The 18,364-nt window shown below is 41.9% G+C and overlaps 1 protein-coding gene across 1 annotated transcript in view; it reads left to right on the forward strand.

Annotated features, from left to right (window-relative positions):
- EIF2B3 (eukaryotic translation initiation factor 2B subunit gamma) overlaps positions 1–18,364 on the forward strand; it is a 103,011-nt gene that overhangs the window by 46,288 nt on the left and 38,359 nt on the right. The window contains exon 6 of the mRNA XM_063344728.1: positions 5,837–5,926. Coding sequence (XP_063200798.1) covers positions 5,837–5,926 — 90 coding nt within the window. The remainder of the gene's footprint in view (positions 1–5,836; positions 5,927–18,364) is intronic.

The following is an 18,364-nucleotide window of genomic DNA, read 5'->3' on the forward strand; positions in this document are numbered from 1 at the left end:
TCAGCATCAAAGTCAAGAGAGATGTTAAACTTAAAGCACGGTGTTGGTGCCAAGATAACAACTGTTTTTATGGGAGGTCACACTGGCTTATTGTAAACCATTACTGACCTTGAACAAATATTAATCCTGAGTTCTAACTGCTAACCTATACTCTTTATACTAGAGCAAATTATTTAGTCTTTGGCTTTCAATGAAAGTTGGTTTCTTAACCAAAAAGTTTTCAGCATGTTTTTCTCAGAAGTAGGTTCATAGTTTGTATTATAGTCTCATGGGTATATTAATAATGTAACACAACTAAGAAAAATGGCATGCGGTGAAGCTTTTAAATGAAAAATATTTATTATTCGGAAGGCTTTCAAGCAACTTAGGTCATGAGATCAATAAAACATTTTCATTTGGAAACGACTTCCCATTCCTGATGCGGTGTCTCTTTAGAAGCAGCGGTCGCGGGAATGGATCGGTGGGGAGGTACCAGAGCTGCCTCTGGGCAGCTGATATTAAGCTGAATGTGGTGTGTCCTCCCTCGCCAGGTCGTCAAGGGACCAAAGTGCATCTTACCCTCTGGTCTTTGTAAATAAGAGTTGTTACAAAACTGGAGGAAGGGGAACAGTGAGGGGGTGTCTCTGTGCTGGGAAACAGAGGCCAGGGTCACCTGGGGCTCAGGGACACGGTCTTGAAATCCTGGGTGATTGCTTTTCTGTGCCCTTTTCCTCTCTACACCAGCACGCTTGCATCACCAAGGTATTCCTCTTAGCCAGAATTGAACCAGTTGTTCCACCTGAGAAGCAGCATCCTCAAATTACTCCCTGCTCCCCCTCCTCCGAAGCCTGTGGAAGAGGGGCACAGGGCAGGGCGGGGGGGTCCTGTCCTGCGCCACCACAGCTGCTGCGGTTTAGCCCGGAGGTGGCAGCATTTCACTAGTGGGCAAAGGAGGCCTGGGATACAGTGGGGACATTCATTTGGTTAAGTGCTTTGGGATCTTTTTGGCCAAAATCTCTGTGTAAAATAAAAAAATAAAAAAAATTAAGGTCATAAGGTGTCTGGGATTTTTGAAGAGCCAACGTAACAGTGGTCTTTTATAATTAGTGAGTTTACAGCCAAGAGCTGTCCCGTAAATGAGCAATGTGATTTAGAGATTTTTTTTTTTTCCTTTAAAAGTAGGAATGCTTGAGACATTAAAGGTGGTCTGGCAGCTTTTGCTGTGAGAGTTCTCTTCGTGTTGATCTGTACACTGGCTTTGTATCAACATGAGAGCAGCACCTCCATGCAGCCAGTCTGGGGTCAGCAGTGTGTGTTTGAACTGGATGGCACGCGTCTTCACGCAAGAATACAGTATGTAGTGTGGGGGACAGGAAAAATGTGCTAGACTGTTTGGCCACATGGACTGTGTGAGCTACATGCAATTAATTAGAAAAGAAATGAGTGTGTAATGCATAGTTTGTACTTAGTGTGCTGTTATTTATTTACTTATTTTGGAGGGATGGGGAGGAAGATGAGCTAATACCCCATAAGCCCACGGTGGATGTAATTCAGATATTGGTTCAGGAGCCAGTTTAATAGCAGGTATGATTGGATTTTTATTGTGTCATTGCTCGGATTAGTCTTAGAGTATGGACAGCCTCAGGTCCTTGAGCTTATTTAAAGACCTTCATATTTTCCGTCAACAGCTGTATGAAGTTAAAGGGAAAGAGGCCATGGGATTTCTCTTTCTCAGCTAGTTTATTTGTGAGGTGGTGAGGTTAATGTGGCAATATCCCATGCTTAGTAGAGAGGCTTTTTGGCTTTAAGCATTCTGTGTGCTCCCTCCAGATTTATGATTTTGACCCCAGCCTGGCATTATCACACTGTCAGTGGGAGTGCGAGGCTGGTTTGAACCTCCAGCTCTTGGTGGTAATCTCTCTTAATTAGTTTACAGTTGAAACAATTGTCCATCTTTTTGCCTTTAAACAAGGGAAGTTTGCTCTATCAGCGGCTGATTTCCCTGAGGGAGGAAATCCTGAGAGAGGTTATCAGGGAGAGAAAAGCTCCGGGCTCCACTTTCAAAGCAATGCCATGTACGAAGCATGCATCAATCCTGTTAGTACTGCTTATTATTTCACAATGGCGTGTCAGGAATTATGGGCACAGACCTTTCTTAAGGAGTCTTGCAGACCTTTATGTGCTCTCATCCCGAGTCAGGATTTTGTGGAATTATGTGCTAATAAAAGCTAATTTTATACATTAAATTGCGTTCTTTGAAATAGCTCTTTTAATTGCTGATCTTTCCCTGACGTCTCCACAGATCTCTCCGAGCCTCCTCATTGTCGACTTTCTGCCAGGGAGCCCTCCATGCCTCATCATTAGGGCTAAAATCTGCCATCACTTAACATAACACACAGGGCTTACAACTGGGAGCAGCCCCCTCCCTTGCACGGGAGCACAGACAATAATAGACACTATAGTGGCAGCGCCAATGGGAGTTTTACCATGTATTTTAATGACTTGTGCTTGATTACATTTGCTAGATTGAACTTAAGTTCATTTAGTAATTGGTATGATTCTTAGAGGGTTCACATTTGACATTCCTCACTCATTAAAGAGCTCCAACAATGGCTGTTACAACTTTCATCTCAACGGTGACCCTCTCAGATATATATCCAGTCTTTTTCTTTTGATAAACCACCCAACCCGGCATTCATTAACACTTAACCATCTGCAGCCAGCCCCTCCTAGTACCTTCTCCCTTGCTTTGATGATATAATTAAAAGCCTTCTGTATTATCTCCCTCAGAGCGATAACTCTAGGTGCGTCGGCTCTCGGCACATGCATTGTTTGTTATTCGATTCTCTCTGTATCAGCTGTTCTTGACGATGGGCTCATTTTTCATGTGTTGTAAAGATTAGCTGATGGAGTGGGAGATCAGAGGCATGAGAAGGGAGTGTGGCTTTCGATATTAGTAACCAGATGCTCATTTGAAATGGTGATGGAGTTTGCTGTTATCTGTTAGATTATTTGGCTCCTTTGCTTTTACCTGAAGATATACTGGTTTAAGTACTAGTCCATGAAAATTAGCATCATCTTTAGTGGCTTGTTATGATAGAGTGCTCTTATCAGTCTGGTTTAGTGTGGCTATTCTCTCCCCGAGTCTGGTTTACAGAAATCACCGCTTTGTTTATGCATGTGCCCAAACTTGCCTGTTTGACCTTTGAAGCTGTGATTATAATATTAATCTATGGGACTATTCTGTTGCAAATCACTTAGGTGGTCTGTATTTCAGAGGATTTTCATTGTGGGACCTCCCTCTTGTCCAGCATGATGTTCCGTTATTGTTAGTATATTCTGCATTGAAAGCTGACTCAGAGTGGCGTTTCAGTACATCTTGTTGTCTGGCTCGTTTTTGTGGTGGTTTTTTTGTGTGTGTGCGTGTGTGATGGAGCTGCAGCTAGGATAGCACTGTGCTACTCTCTGTCCACGTGCACTGATTTTGTATAACTTTGTTATAAAGTTGCTTAGCTACCGAAAAACTTGATACCATACTTGCCTGCAGATACAAACTTCAGCCCCCAAATCCTCAGTGTCCTGCAGTGCAGCTAAATAGTGTTATTCCAGTTTGCAGGTGGGCAGACTGGATTTTCACACATCCAGTTGCCACACAGACACTGGCAACAGAACCAGCATTTATTGAGAAGTTCCTATTTTACACTCTTCTGCTTGATGTGTAGCCCTTGCAGCTTTCCCTTGCCTTGTGTTTAAGGGGGGTCGTGATAGATCTTGAATAGGGAGAGAAGAACGTGGCATTCTGGCACTAAAGAAACTGTGTCTTGTTTGTCATCTTCAAGTTAAGAATTGGGTTTTTTCCTCCTGTTTTTCCATCTCCTTCCCATGCTGCATCCGCTTCTATTTTTTTCTTTTTACACGTTTCTTGCCTTGTTCCATTGTTTTGTTTGTTTTGTTTGTTTTCCCAGCTTTCCTCCCTGTCCATTTCTTTCCATTTGTCTCTTTCACCCATTTCAATAAACTATTCATTATATAAATACAAGGGAGCCCTTTTTCTCAGAGAAGATATGAAAATTCTTCCTCTCATAAATACACAAAATGTGGAAGTCATCTTCAGGATGCAGAGCAGGAGGGAGTCTGCTGACTTCCAAATGCAAGACCTCATTAAAATTAGTGGATTCCCTATCCTCTTTGCATAAGGAACATTGCTATTTGGGCTGACTTCCACAGCAACATCTGGGCCACTGATAACATCAGTACTGGAGCATTGCTAGGTGAGCTCATGTTTTGTTAATGAAGTAATCTACTAAAAGTGCATATATCATTTTTTAGTACCGCATACTTTGTTGCAAAGTGTTGCACTACTATTATAGGAGCTTTCCTTTTGCAAGTGGGACTTCAAGAATTTCGTTGTAGTTAATAATATGCTTAGCTTGAATCGAGTGGCATGCTTGAGAAAAGCCACCTAAATTATAAATTTTTAAGACTTAAATACAATGCATTAATTGAGAAATACACTGAGAAATGGCTTACTAGAACACCTGATATTCTTGGTAGCTTTGATGTTACTAAATATTTGGTGTGCTACTATTGGTTTACTACATATATACATACACACACCCAAGTTGTGAGTGATCCCTCTGCTGAGCTAACTAAATAATAAAAGCGATTGTGATCCACAAACACCTGACTTTAGCATGTTCTGGAATAAGCAAACAAAGTTTGGATGGAATATACTGATAAAATATGTTCGTTCAAACTTCATTATGAAAGCCAGTCATCAAAGGAGGAAAAATGAAAGCAGAGACAATTTCAGGTGTGGATTGAAATTTCTCTCCTTAATAGCCTCTGGGCTTGAGTGCAGTTACGGTTCTCTTGAACAGCCCAGTGTAGTCCCTGGCTGTTGGTCTGTTTTGTCTTTTTTAATTTGCAAGCTGAATACTCTTGTGGCTTTTCTGTCCTGAGAATTAGTGGCGAGTGTTCAGACAGCCAGAACACTCTTAAATGAGGCTACAGGTGTGTGGAAGGGAAAGCAATATTGGCATGAAATATCTAGCTGCTTTGAGACGGGGTCCAAAAAGAGTTTCCACTAATAGCAAAGAATGCATAAAGAGAAGTAATCAATGAGTCTTTCTGATTTAAAACTTTGTTCTTAACATATTGAAGCTGCTGGATATTTTTGAGTTTCTGAAATATTAACCTGCCGCTGGTCTGAAAGTGAAGGCTTCCCTGTTTGCCATTGTTTGGCTGATGGTGAGAGGGAGTTTTACTGTTCTTTTCCATCTTACTGGGCTGGATAGGCAAACGCTTTGTAATTGAGCCGTGGCAGTCATTTGTAATGCGTAGCGTAGGAAAGGTGAGCAGACCCCATCTCCTTCCCCTATTCCCCTCCAGGAAGCATTGGAAAAAATACAGTAGTGTTGTTGTGTTTGCTAGCAGAACATGCACAGCCTTGCATATTAAGGCAGGCACTCAGCCAGAAGCTTTGAATTATTGTACCCTGACATTACCCACTGTAACTTTTAGCACTCTGGGCCCATTATTTTGGCTTCCTGCCCAGTAATGTGCAATTTCCACTTACATAAGAAGATGTAGCAGGAGTAATGACTCCTTGGAGGAGGTGTTTTCTTTCGCAGCAAATCAGCCCAGGGCCAGCAGGTGTAACTTTATAGACATAGTCCAATAATGGCAGCCTGCACTGTTCTCCTCTGTTAATTCAGCAGTAGGTGGAAAGGAACAGATCTGCCTTTGCACACTTTTCACTATCTGCTAACTTAATTGCAAAGTCAAACTCTTGTAAATGGCCATACAAAACTTCATGACTTTCTTTTTTTTTTTTTTTTTTTTTCCCCTTTTCCAGGCACCCCAGAATGCACATCAGAACAGGGCTGATGGATGCCCATCTCTACTGTCTGAAGAAATACGTGGTAGACTTCCTTGTAGAAAACAGGTAAGAAACCAAGCAATACACAAGGGAGTAGCAGGTGTTTGCATTGAGATATGGTTTGTAACAGAGTTTTTAAAGGAAGATTTGTTTCATTAAATTGGCTAGCATAAAATAGAAACGTGAAAGAAACTAGTTTTCAAAATGCTTTAACTACACTAGAAGAAATGCCAAGTGTTATGTCTGAGTTTCTTATTCAGACCTTTTTAAATAAAAAAATAATAAAAATCTAATAACAACATAAGCGAAAGCTAAGATTTTTGCCTCTTTTCTGCGTCCCTTGTTTTCCTAATGTATCTGTGCTTTTCGGTTGCTCATTTCACTAGGGCTGCCCCATTGTTAGGGCTGTGAATACATTTCTACCTTTGATCTCCCCCACCACAGTCTGGTTTGGCCTTTGCAATCACCTTTTCTCTCCCCCTTCACGTCCACCACCACTGCAGGTGGGCTATCTCTGTAGCATCCTATGTTTTTAGCTTGTGATGTTCCTCTGTCAAAACTCTGAGACCACCCACTGAGAGTAAGAAAAACATCCATTTATGGAAGTGGAGAAGGATCTTAGCTATAATATTTCATGAAACAGACAAAAAAAGCCCCTGTTTATCTTTAAAAAACAAACAAATGAACAACCCCCCTCACAGTAAGTAGCTCAGTTTTGGAATGATGTCCTGTTCCTAGACTTTTTGTAGCGCTCTCGTGCCCGTTACATGTATTGAATGCTCACTGACTTCTCAAGAGTTTTTCTCCCCTTTCAAGTAAGATGAATGATAAAGGGGTTGACTAAGTGTTGTGTCCATAGTGCTTTTTCTTAGCAGATAAACTGATGTGTGAAAAGGGGGGCAGGGATTTGTGTTAGTCTTACCATATACAAATCTGGTGATGCACCTGGATACGTGATTGAAGGAGCTCTTCCAGAATAAGGTTCTGTGACTGAGTGAAAATTAAGTGGAAATTTCTTACCATGCATAAGAATGAAGCTTATCCAATACTTTGACTGGCACGAGAGGACATTGTACAAGTCATTGTGGTTCCCATTTGTTCATGGGAACATGTCTGAAAGGTGAGAAAGCTTCAGGAGCTGCAGATGCTTTAAATCTGGAATAAGCCATTTATTCAGTGTATTTTAGAAAGTCGGTGACAGTTTGGACTTCTTGTATTTCCTGTGGTAGTATGAAGTGGTGTTTGTGCCTTTCTTTTGTCATAATAGAATATGTAGGACTCACTTCTTGAAATCCTAGCCATCTAGTTTTGCTAGCATTAGACATTTCCAGAATATTAGACATTTCACACATTCAGTTTTTCTTCCCTGGTATTTCATGCTGTTTTGAATTTAGATCATTAGGTCTGTGTGACAAGGATGGTCTTTGTCAAATATGCCACAATGCGTGACACAACAAGGCCTCTAAGCATAAATAGTGGTAATTTCAGATTTCAAGGCTTTATGCTATTTCCATTGACAATGGTGAGATCTTTGGGTTTGTCAGTGGTGGGATTTTACCTTGTATTAACCAAAACCAGCAGAGTGAAATCCTGTTCTGAACTCCTCCAGTTGCCCCCAGACCCCTTAGAACAAGTCTACTAACTTTTTGCAAGTATGACCAGTTGCTTTTTTTGTTTTCTGTAGAGAGGTCATTCTCTGTCTTCTCTATTTTTTGAAGCTGTGCTGCTTTTCTGTGACACTTCCATGACAAATACATAATTACAGCAGCTAGACAGCATTTCTTAAGACCTGATAGCAACATCTGGCTTACTAATGGCAGGTAGCTGCTTCATCTCTTTATTACACACGTGCTGCTTATTCAATCAATTGAGAGAGAGAGTCAATTGCAAGTAATGTGCTTAACTGGCAAATCTGCGGAATGGGACTCTTGCCATGAGGAATAACTTGGGCTTTCAGGCTTCTGGCATTGCTGGGCATTTGCAGCTTGTTTTTCTTCTCTGAGGAAGGGGGGGACAGGGCATACTCAAAGATCTTTCCATGTTTGGCAGCAATATGCCAGGACTTTTGAAAGACCCTGTGGAATATTTTTGCCTCAAAAGTACTGACATCTACATAATTGTTTGGGTTTAAGGATTCTTTTTAATACTTTGTTTTTTAGTCTAGAGAGAACCTACAGTAAGATTTTGCCTCTCTGCAATTCCGCACCAGGACTGGAGAAGCTCAGATGCCTTGTTTAAGTTGTGCGTGTTTAAAACTAACAGCAGGGACTGAAGTGAACAGTGAAGCTCTTGTACGGTGCCAGGAAGTACTGACACAGTGTACTTCCTCAATATTACAATATTTACATTGTGTTAATATTTTAACAGTGGGTTTGATGGCAGGCAGAACACCTTTTTTCATTGTTTGTAGCTCAGTGAAGCATTTACGTTTTTTTCAAATTTTATTTTGACATACAAAAGCAGAAGAGATGTTGCCCAGCAGTAAAAAATTCAGATCCTACAACTGGCTGTAGCTCAGCCTGCTGCAGAGGAAAATTATGATAACTTCCAGGTCAAAGAATTACATGAAAACTAACGTGGTCATGTATGTGGGATCTGTTGCTTCAAATGGGATAAAAGCCCAATGTAGTCCCAGTTTAGCTGCAAAGATATGGCAAGAATAAGCTCTCCCCAAGTGAATGTAGTTTGTGTCTAACTGTACCTGTAAGGGTAAATGGCATTCCTCCACTTTGATCGGATTAATATATGCATTGCATGTAAAGTCCAAAGTCACTAGCGACTAATATGGAAACAGAAAAAACGGAACGTGAAATGGCTAAACCTTTGTTTTGTTCAAGTATACAAATCTTGCTTCAGGCTGAATTTATTGTTCAGCTCCACAATGAAGTTGTGATACCAAGGTTTTATCATCAGCGTGGCCACTGTCTTGCTTTGTGGTACTAAACAGGTCCCTTTAATTTTTCTATGCACTTGTTTCCTCTTCTGGGTGGGATTGTTTGAAGAAGAATCAGTATTTGTTTGGCAGCAGTGAGATTCTACCATGGGGGATGTTAGGAGAGGTCAAAATACAGTTTGGTAGTCTGTAACTCAGTTCTTAGTCCTTGAATACTTTTTTATGAACTATTTTAAAAGGATTGAATAGTAGATTCTCCTGCCCGAAGTTTTATTGCACTATAGCAAACCAAACAAATTCTTGAGTTTTAAAAAGCAGAGATCGCTAGTGCCTTTGAACAAAAGTCAGAGGAAATAGTCTGTTTATTAGAACCTCCTAAGTATGTATGTCCAGACAAAAATAAAATATCATGCCCCTAATGTTGTTTAAACCCGGGGAATTTATTTTTGGGGGAATGGAAGTGCTTTCTATTTCCTCTCCTCGGAGGGTAAAGTGCATTTTGGCAGTAAAATCTCCATCTAGCTCTCATCTACTAGTTCAGCACTGGATGCTAGTGAGATTGAGTTGTCAAGGGTACAACAGTCCTACCCTGTCCGAATCTACCAAGGTCAAACGCTGGTGGTTCCACAGTGGCTTGGGAAACAGCTGAAGAAATCCTTGCCCCTCACAGTTTGTTATTCCCTGCAGCTGGAATTTATTTGTTCCCTTCTCTCCACGCTCCTGCATCACCGGGGCAGGTTGATGATCCGAGTGCCCCTTAACCAGCTCCAGTGCACTGGCAGCTGCTGCCCGGGGCTGCCAATAGGAGCACTCGGAGCATCCCTGCATCCGCAGTGGATACCCAGCACTGACGACTTTTGGGTCTGTTCCCACTCGATTCGCAAGAGATCACAGACGGTACCCTGCTACCAACTGGATTTATCCCCACTGAACAGGGACTGTGACCTGAACGCGAGCAAGCAGCAGCTTGTTTGGGCTCAATTTTCTGCTGACTATAACTGTCCCTGGGTTTGTTTTTTTCTGCAGACACCTTTGATTCTTCCCCAGGTTTCTTTCTGCACCAATGAAGTTAGAGTTGCTGAGGTTGGTCTTGGTTTGGTAGATGTACCGAGTCTGCTGAATTGTATCACATCTTTGCACAGGAGGGAGGTCAGGTGAAAATCTGATCTCCCTGTGTTCAGGCGAGAGCTTTTCTTTCCTAAACATTTCCATTTTCAGAATAAATCTAACCTGAGGATGGTGTAGGTGCCGCGCTTTGCAGCGTGGGGAATACGGGCGAGCGCAGGCCGCGTGTGTTGCCGGAGCGGCTCTGCCAGCACGGGGCAGGGATAGTTGAAGGTGAACACCTGCACCGCGTGATGAACTGCACAATATTGCTTTTCTTCAAACGATCATTACACGAGCTGAGCCAGCAGGCCAGACAGAAGCAGAGGCTGTAGCTGGCTGGGGGCACGGCTCCACCCCACAGCTGGCGGGCCTCACACCCCTGGGGCCCTGGGGTGGCAGCCAGCACAGTAGCCAGTCCCTTTTTTGGCACTCTCCTGAGTGCTAGGTTGGAATCCTGCCTCGCCGCTGCATTCAGGGCAGATGGAAGAAGAGAGTCCTTATTCCCTTTCCCCTGTGAACTTAATCTGTGGCGGAGGGCAGGATCTAGGCCTGTGCTTTGTGAGCCCCGCATGTTGCACAGACACGCACTGATATTTCTTTACTGTGTGCTGACAGTTTGCTTGCTGACGATCCCAACAAAGCTGCTGGCAGCAGCAATGTGATCAAAGTGAAAATGCATGGGAGTTTGTGTTCTGTTTTTTCCCAGAATATTTTTAAGCTCTAGTCTGGTGAAATAAGATACCTGATTTGGGGGAAGGCAAGGGGGGAGAGAGAAGTAAAGCAACCCCTTCCCCTGTGAAGTTTTAATGGGGAAAATTCAAAGTTGCTTTGGAAATTTAGGTGTTGAAGATGTGTGTGTCTCTATATATCCTGTGTATGTGCTTAAAAGCATATGTTATATGCATTCTAATATATGTGTGCATGAATGGCGTTGTGCCCACAGTCAGTTCTGCAGATACAGATGACAACATTCGTTATATGTCTGAGGATTTCACGCTGCTCACAGCTGAAACCTGTAGACAAATGGAGGCTGCCATTTTCACAAGATAAAGCCACATCAAGGCTGCAGTATGTGGTCCTACTTATTACCTCCCAAAAATCACTTCTGTCAAATTTCATCAGTGCAGAATTTATTAATGAATATACTAATCAAGCCTTAGTTACAGTTTGGGCACATGAAAAGCTGCGTGTAAAAATACTAACTTTGCAAAGTGGAGCACTGGGCAGTTAGGAAGTGCCACAACTGAGGCTCCTGTGCAACCTTTTGCATCTCTAGGTGCCACATATTATGGTACAGTCTCCAGTTACATGACTCAGTGCTTTTTTGGGGGTGTGTTCCTCTGTGACCATTGCTTCATTTGTTGCCTGAGTTGCTCACTGAAGGAGATACTGTTCAATATCATATGTAACTTCAGTAGTTCAGGTGAAGGCCACCAGCCTTACTTGCTGCTCACTGTTTAAACCCTGTTCTGAAGATAAGGTGAATACTTTCCTTTTGGATTCTTGGTGTTCATCACTGATACTATAATGCTCTGCACACACTTCATTAGCTATCTTTCCAGCACCCCTATTAGTGAAGTAGCAGTCTTTCTGCATTCTAAAAGGGGGAAACTAAGGCACACAAGAGCTGAAGTCTGAAGCATCTTTAAGTATGCCATTTTTCAGTCCTTAATGTTATACAGAAAGCTTTTAATGTTGAAAGAATCTTTTCCATTGATGACAGCTGTCACAGGGTGACACACAGTCAGTGACAACCTGCAGAAATTAGATTTATGTTCTGCGTTCAGCAGCATCTGTAAACTGACAGAAGGGAATTTTAATAAAAAATTAAAAATCAGTTCTTCAGGCATCATTCATTTGCCTTAAATATTAGCAGGTCTTTTCTCCTCTTGTAGCCTTCTGCCTTGTACATTAACACACATGTTCTAATAAATGAGGCAGGCATTCTTCTGCCTCATTACACAGCCTTGATTCATCCCCAGGGCATAGTCCATCTTTACATTGGGTGAAGAAGACATCGAGATTGAGGAGAGAGGAAAAGTAGGTGAGTGTGTTTTTAAGGACTGTGTCATGATGTCTACATGCGAGGTCTTAATTAAGGTTGTATAAGCAACATAGTTCTAGCTTTTCTTAATTTGAGTGCACAACCTGTTACCCTGATGTTCTTTTAAGTGGGTATCTGTGACACTTTTAGAATTAATCAGTGAGGCTACTGTGACTCTTGCTAATGGAGTAGCTGTTATCAACATAGATTTATCACCTTTTAAGGCAGCCACCAGAAAGAGATGGGATGCTCTAAACTTCGAAGAATATCCAGCTCAGCCTTTGTAACCTTGGCCTGGAGCGTACTCTGTTCCTCTGCGGAGCAGTGCATGACAAGTTCAGTTACCTTGCAGAAAGAAAGAGAATAGAGCATGCCCAACACAGAAGGACTTAAAAAATTTAGCTGTAAACCAGGTCTCTTCCAAGCGTGTGCAAACAGTGTTTTTTCAGGCTTAGCTTGATGTAGCATAGGCCCTTTTTATGTTTACAAATGTAACGCCCTGACGAAAAGGCAACTTTGTGCCAAATTGCAAGCATGGAAGTACAAGAGCTTTTCAGCAGAGCAGTTGAAATATTTTTAACGTGGACAAAACAAAGGTTTTTTTCCATAATTTTGTTCTTAGAAATAACTGAGACATTTTTGATGAAGTTATCAAAAAAAAAAAAATCAGCTTGAGGCAAACACCTGGCAGGGGTAATTTCAGCCAAAACAGTTAAACTTTGGCAAAGTTTACAAACAAATGAAGACAGAAACTTACAATAGGAAATGCTGGGCAATTTATCTGTAGGCACCCCACTTGCACCACCTCTGAAAGCTACTCATCTCAGTTTTTATGAAGGCAGATGTTATGGTTTCTCTGTTATGCACCAGAGTGGCAATTGCATGTTCTAACGTAAGGAGATCTTTGGACTTCATTTCAAAAGACTATGTCTGTATATCTAAAACAAAGTCGATAGCACATGTCTTACTCTTAGAAGGAGGAATGCTCTACATTAGAACATTTCACATACTTTGTGAAGTCCTTCCCCCTTTTTTCCCCCTATCTTCCTCCTAAAAGCAAGGTAAAATTTTTATTGCGTTTAGTAATGTGTTTTGCAAATCAACATTTTGTCCTGAATCTAGTACTTCTGAATTGTTGGCTGTAGAAAAAGCCACTGTCTCCCTTGTACAGTCACCTGGGAAGTGGGCAGCTCTCTTTGTGGCCAGAAGGAATTATGTATGGTACTGGAAAGGCAAGAATGATAAACAGCAGCGCTGTGGTTGCTTCGAAAGCTCTGAGTAAGCATTCGCAGTGGCTTGTCCTGGGAATGCTGAGTGCGAACATCTTGCTGGCCACCAGGGAAATCCATTTTCCCTGGGGAGCCCTCCTCTTGGGGTGCACCCCGTGAGAAGCTGAGCTGCTGGAGCTAAGGAAACAAATCAGCTCTTCTGCAGTTCTTCCAGCGCTGGAGAGCTGCCTGCCAGAATTCGCCAGTAGAGAAACTCTTCTCTGAACTGAGCAAATTTGCAGTAAGCTTTATAGCCAAAGTCAGTATGATTTGTTTGCAAAGTTAAACACTGGGGTTTTTGGTTTGGGGTTGTTTTTTTGAAATGCTGAAATAAATAAGAGCAAATTGTGTGAGGTCATAGCGCTCTGCCTTTCCAAACTGCTTCAGCTGCAATCCCAGAGCAAGCTTCTCTTCGCGGCTCCCCTCTGCTGTGTCCAGAAAGCCTCTGCTGGGCCAGCACTAGGAGGGGAGAGGAGGGTTTGCTGTCTCAGTGCTGTGTTCTGAGATCTGTGGCCATGCGTAGAGCTGCAGTGGAGCTTCCCCTCTCTTCCCCGATAAATGGCAGGGGCAGTAAGAGATCTTTGAAAACTGGAGGTGCGAGTGACTGGCTCTGAAGCTGCTGCTTGGATGGCTATGTGCTATGCTGTACACAAAGGCCCCTGCAGGTTTATATTAAGGTGCTGCCCAGACTAAACCAGTGCATTTTTTCTTTTTCCCCTCTAAATGCCTTTTTATCATTCAGGCTGTCACCTGTGTTTCCTGGCAAGGGCTGCTGGCTGGGGGAGGTCTGGCAGAGCTGAACACCCAGCTTTGGTGGTCTTTGTGTGGCTGCCTGAAAGATGGCTTAAAACAGAACCTGCTCTGTGAATACCTGCGAGTTAACATGTGTCAGCCGTGTGGCTGGAAGGTTTCTCCTTTGCTGTAAAGAGAGATTTTATAATGAATACTTTCCTTGTGATTAAAATGGGTAAATAAACAAATAGCTCCTACAGGAAGTATACTATGTGAAGACAGGGCAAATAGGTTGTAGCTTTCCAAACAAGGAAAAGAAAAAGGGGGAAAAAAAACAAACCAAAACAACCAAACCCAAACTCCTCCTTAGTGCATTTAATCTATTAGAATGTGAAATGGCAATTTATCTTTCCCGTTTCCTTTCCTCGTCAAACATATCCAGCTGTTGGAGCTTTCTCTGCTCCCTGCTAGAAATGCCACGACTTAAAATTTGTTGATGTCCTCCTCCTCTGGAGTATCGTTACCCTCATCATCTTTCCATAGTACCAATCAAGCTCACTCCTGAAACCTCAGGGGGGAAAAAACCTAATGACCCAAACTAGATTTAAACAAATTATGGTTTTCAGCAAATTGCTTCTGTAATAAATACACTTCCTTTTCCTGTTAGCAGACTACCTGGGAGCAGACATATCTTTGGATGTGCTGAATTGGAGCTGATTAATTTAATGAATAACTACAGATCTTTCTGTGAGACCACAATATAGCAGCCATGTGCCTGAGATACTCGAAGCATGCTTGGTCACAGCACAGTATTCTATGCACGCAAGCTGCTCCTAATGCAAATTTTTCTAAAGTAAATGTTAAAATTTGTTAATTTCGTCCTCTAAGTGTGATTTCCAGCATCAGATAATGACCCTTTGGATTCCCTATGAAAAGTGAATGTAGGGAGAACATGAAAAAGGTCGTTCAAATGTCAAAGTAAATATTATAGAATCATATAAAAATTTAGGTTGAGGAGGGACCTCTAGCAGTCTCTAGTCCAACCTCCCGCTCAAGTAAGTTTAACTTTTCTGTTCCTCGGGTTTTTTTGCAGTTGAGTTTTGAAAATCTCCAAGGATGGAGACTGGGCCTTGTCCCAGGACTGTACCACTCACTGAAAAGCTGGTTGTTTTTATGTCCCAACTGGAATTTCCCTTGTTGCAGCTTGCGTCCATTGCCTCTTGCCCTTTTACTGTGCACCCCTTGGAAAAGTCTGGCTGTCTTCTATATCGCTTCACTGGTGTTAGTGGAAAACTGTAATCAGATCCCCCTGCAGCTTTCTCTTCTACAGGCTGAACAAACCCAGCTCCCCCAGCTTCTCCTCCTGCGTCATGTGCTCCTGGCCCTCTTGGTGGCCTCAGCTGGGCTTGCTCTGATCTGATAATAAACATTAAAAATTGTTAACTATTTTTTCCACTGCTTCATGCAAGTTGCAGTTTCCTTGGGTAGCCTTCAGTCAAATGGACTTCTGTCTTCATACAAGATGTGGATTTTGAACCAAGGAGGAATGATGATTCTTTTATCCATCTATATGCACTTTTTTCTTTTCGTTTTTCCTTAAATCATTGCCACTTGGACAGCATCACCCTAAGCATTCTTTCATCAGTGCAGTACATTTTCTTCTACACAGTATTATCTTCTACAGTAAGATAATACTTGGGGTGAAATTGTTATCTTACCTTGCTGGACATCTCCCTGTGATGATACAGTCCTTATATGTGGTATTATGGTATGTTTCTCTTGCAGTGGGAAACGTAATTCTCCTTTATTTTCTATTGAGACGATCTGATTCTACAACTTCCAAGAATTTTTAACATAATGTTTTCCTTTCTTCCCCTCTTCAGTTTGCTTCTAAATCTCTTTTCTGCCACACCACCTCAGTCACTGACTGATCCTTCTGAAACGTTGAGTCCCCTTTTACTCATGAGTTGAATTTTTGGAAAGGAGAGAAAATAGTGATTGTTTCCCTACTACTCCACTTCTCATTGTTTTTGTATTCTAGGTGTTAGTTCAATGTCAAATTTCATTGTGCTTTAGCCAGTCAAATGAACCATGAGCAACATTAAAGATATCTATAACACTGTTCCTGACTTTATTATTGCATTGACTTATGACGGGAGACTTTTAACTTCCTGCATATAGAAGGGAGAATGAACGTTACTAATGATGATAGGGCACACATGCCTGAATAGAGTAGCAAAGAGATATCTTCATTAAGTCACTGAATCATCGATCAATCAATAACAGTATTCTAAGTTCCATTTTGAATGTGATAAGTAGCTAGAGTATGAGATAAAGGCTGATCTTGCAACACAGTCTTGAATCAAAGTGGAGCAACTACAACTTTCTTTAGTTAAAATAAAGTGAAAAAAATAAAAAAAGGGAGTATAACATTTTATACAGCCACGGGACAGTCTATGGGAAGCGCTGAGTGCTGTCTAGTTAAGTTACCAGTTTTGAAGAAGTCAAAGACCTGACTTGGGAGGACAAGTGGTGTTTTCCTAAATCAAAGACGCAGAGATGAACTATAGCATACACAGCATTTTATACCAAACTTTTCTGGATGAATACCACCTGGAAAAAACATTATGAGTAAAAGTAGGCTTGTGAAGAAGAGGAGGTGGGATTCATTGTCCAAAAAGCTTTATCTTAAAGTTCTTCAGGAAAGGATAAAATGACCAAAAAAAAAAGTCAAGTCTTATCACAGGACAGAAGATCATGTTGCAAATGCCACAGTAAAGAGAATTGTCCTCCCGGGAGGGGTGAAGCAAGGATTAGCAATCAATAAGGTAGAATGATTGCTGGGGAGAAGGGTGTAGGAATGGGACTTAGATAGGTGGAAGCAGGACTGAATTACAGACCAGAGCTTCCAGTTTATCTTCCAGACTGCTGAAAGAATAGGCATGTTGTTAGGTCAAACCGAGAGTGGGTCCATTTGATTGCAGACCACCAAACACAGTATCTGCATGGAGAAACTGAGCAAAGCGATGTGGACGTCTATGCCTTTAATGCAGCCTCAGTGGAGTGGGGTGAAAGAGCTTACCCATGTGAAGCTACAGCCTTGTCTACATTTTTTGACACTTACATGTTTTGTACAGACGAGTCTGAAGCATTTGACTCTATCTAAATATATACTTATGCACTCTAAGTTTACATACTTCATCAGTTTTATGGATACACGTCAACTTTATCAAATGCATCATATGCATGTGTTTGTTTAGGCGTATTATCAGAATGCCTCTGTTCAGTGCACTTTTCAGAAAAGGAGCCTAATTTCAAAGGTATTTGGGAGAAAGCTGGTAACTCAGACACAGATGGCTGCAAAGGCGGAGGTGGGAGAGAATGGGGAAAGATGAGTTCTGGCAAGGAATCGCATTTGGTGCAGGTGCGCTTGTTTTAGAAGAATGGGATGCTGTCTGGGAATGAATGAGATCCATTCCTCAGCGGCATACACAACCTGCCAAACACCCTGGGTGGCCTCTGACAGTCTCAGAGACTTTTGGTCAGAGAGAAGTTCTAAAAATGTCTAAACTTGCTGGCATTCCCATGCAAAAGCTGTATTAGTCGGGAGCTGTGGGGCGTTCCTGGCTGTTTGGCGAGTGGGCAGAGTTAAGGTTACTTAGGTGACCCGAGCTGAGTGTGCACACGCTTTGAAAGGATTGGAGTATGTAATTGAGGAGTTTTAATTTCTGTGGTCAGTTTTTCAGAAAGCTGCCTTGTTTCCCAAAGGGTGTTTTGGCAGAAGTGGAAGTTAGATCTCTGCTCCTTTAAGTGCATCCAGATTTGGTGGAACTTGAGAAGAGCTTTTTATGTGGTTTGCATCCATACCATCCCTTCCATACTTTGATCTGTATCCTCTCTGCTTTATGGTGTCTATGACCATCACTTGTGTGTCGTCTTCTGCTTTCCCTCCATCATCCACAATGCGGGGATTTCGGTGGTGATTCTGCAGTTTTGGGAAGCCGTCCATAAACTTGAGCCTGCAAAGCAGAGCTGTGCAGTTACACCGTCTTGCTGTGCGATGGTTTTGGAAATATTGTCACGCATGCTCTTATGGACGTTGGGAGTAGGTTGCTGTCGGACTTGAAGGTTTTGGTTACAAAATAGTATGGAAAGACAAATGAAGCACAAATGCAGTCATGTGGAATTACCTTTTAGTAGAACATTTCTCAAAGTTTCCTTGCCTTTTCCGTAGGCTTTTAGCTCCAAAAATAATAAGAGACACTGACAAATAAGTAGTTAATATGAAACGGGGGGGGGGGGGGGATGAGAAATATATTTACTCTTTTTGTTATAGAAATTCTGAAAGTAGAACAGGACAAATAGAATGTAGCAGAAAATAACATCTGTTTGATGCTATGATTGGTGTTGCACGTTACTGAAATAGGCACAAGTAATTGCCTGGTAGTTTATTGGCTTGC

Source organism: Chroicocephalus ridibundus, chromosome 8, assembly GCF_963924245.1.
Source record: "Chroicocephalus ridibundus chromosome 8, bChrRid1.1, whole genome shotgun sequence".
Classification (NCBI taxonomy): Eukaryota; Metazoa; Chordata; class Aves; order Charadriiformes; family Laridae; genus Chroicocephalus; species Chroicocephalus ridibundus.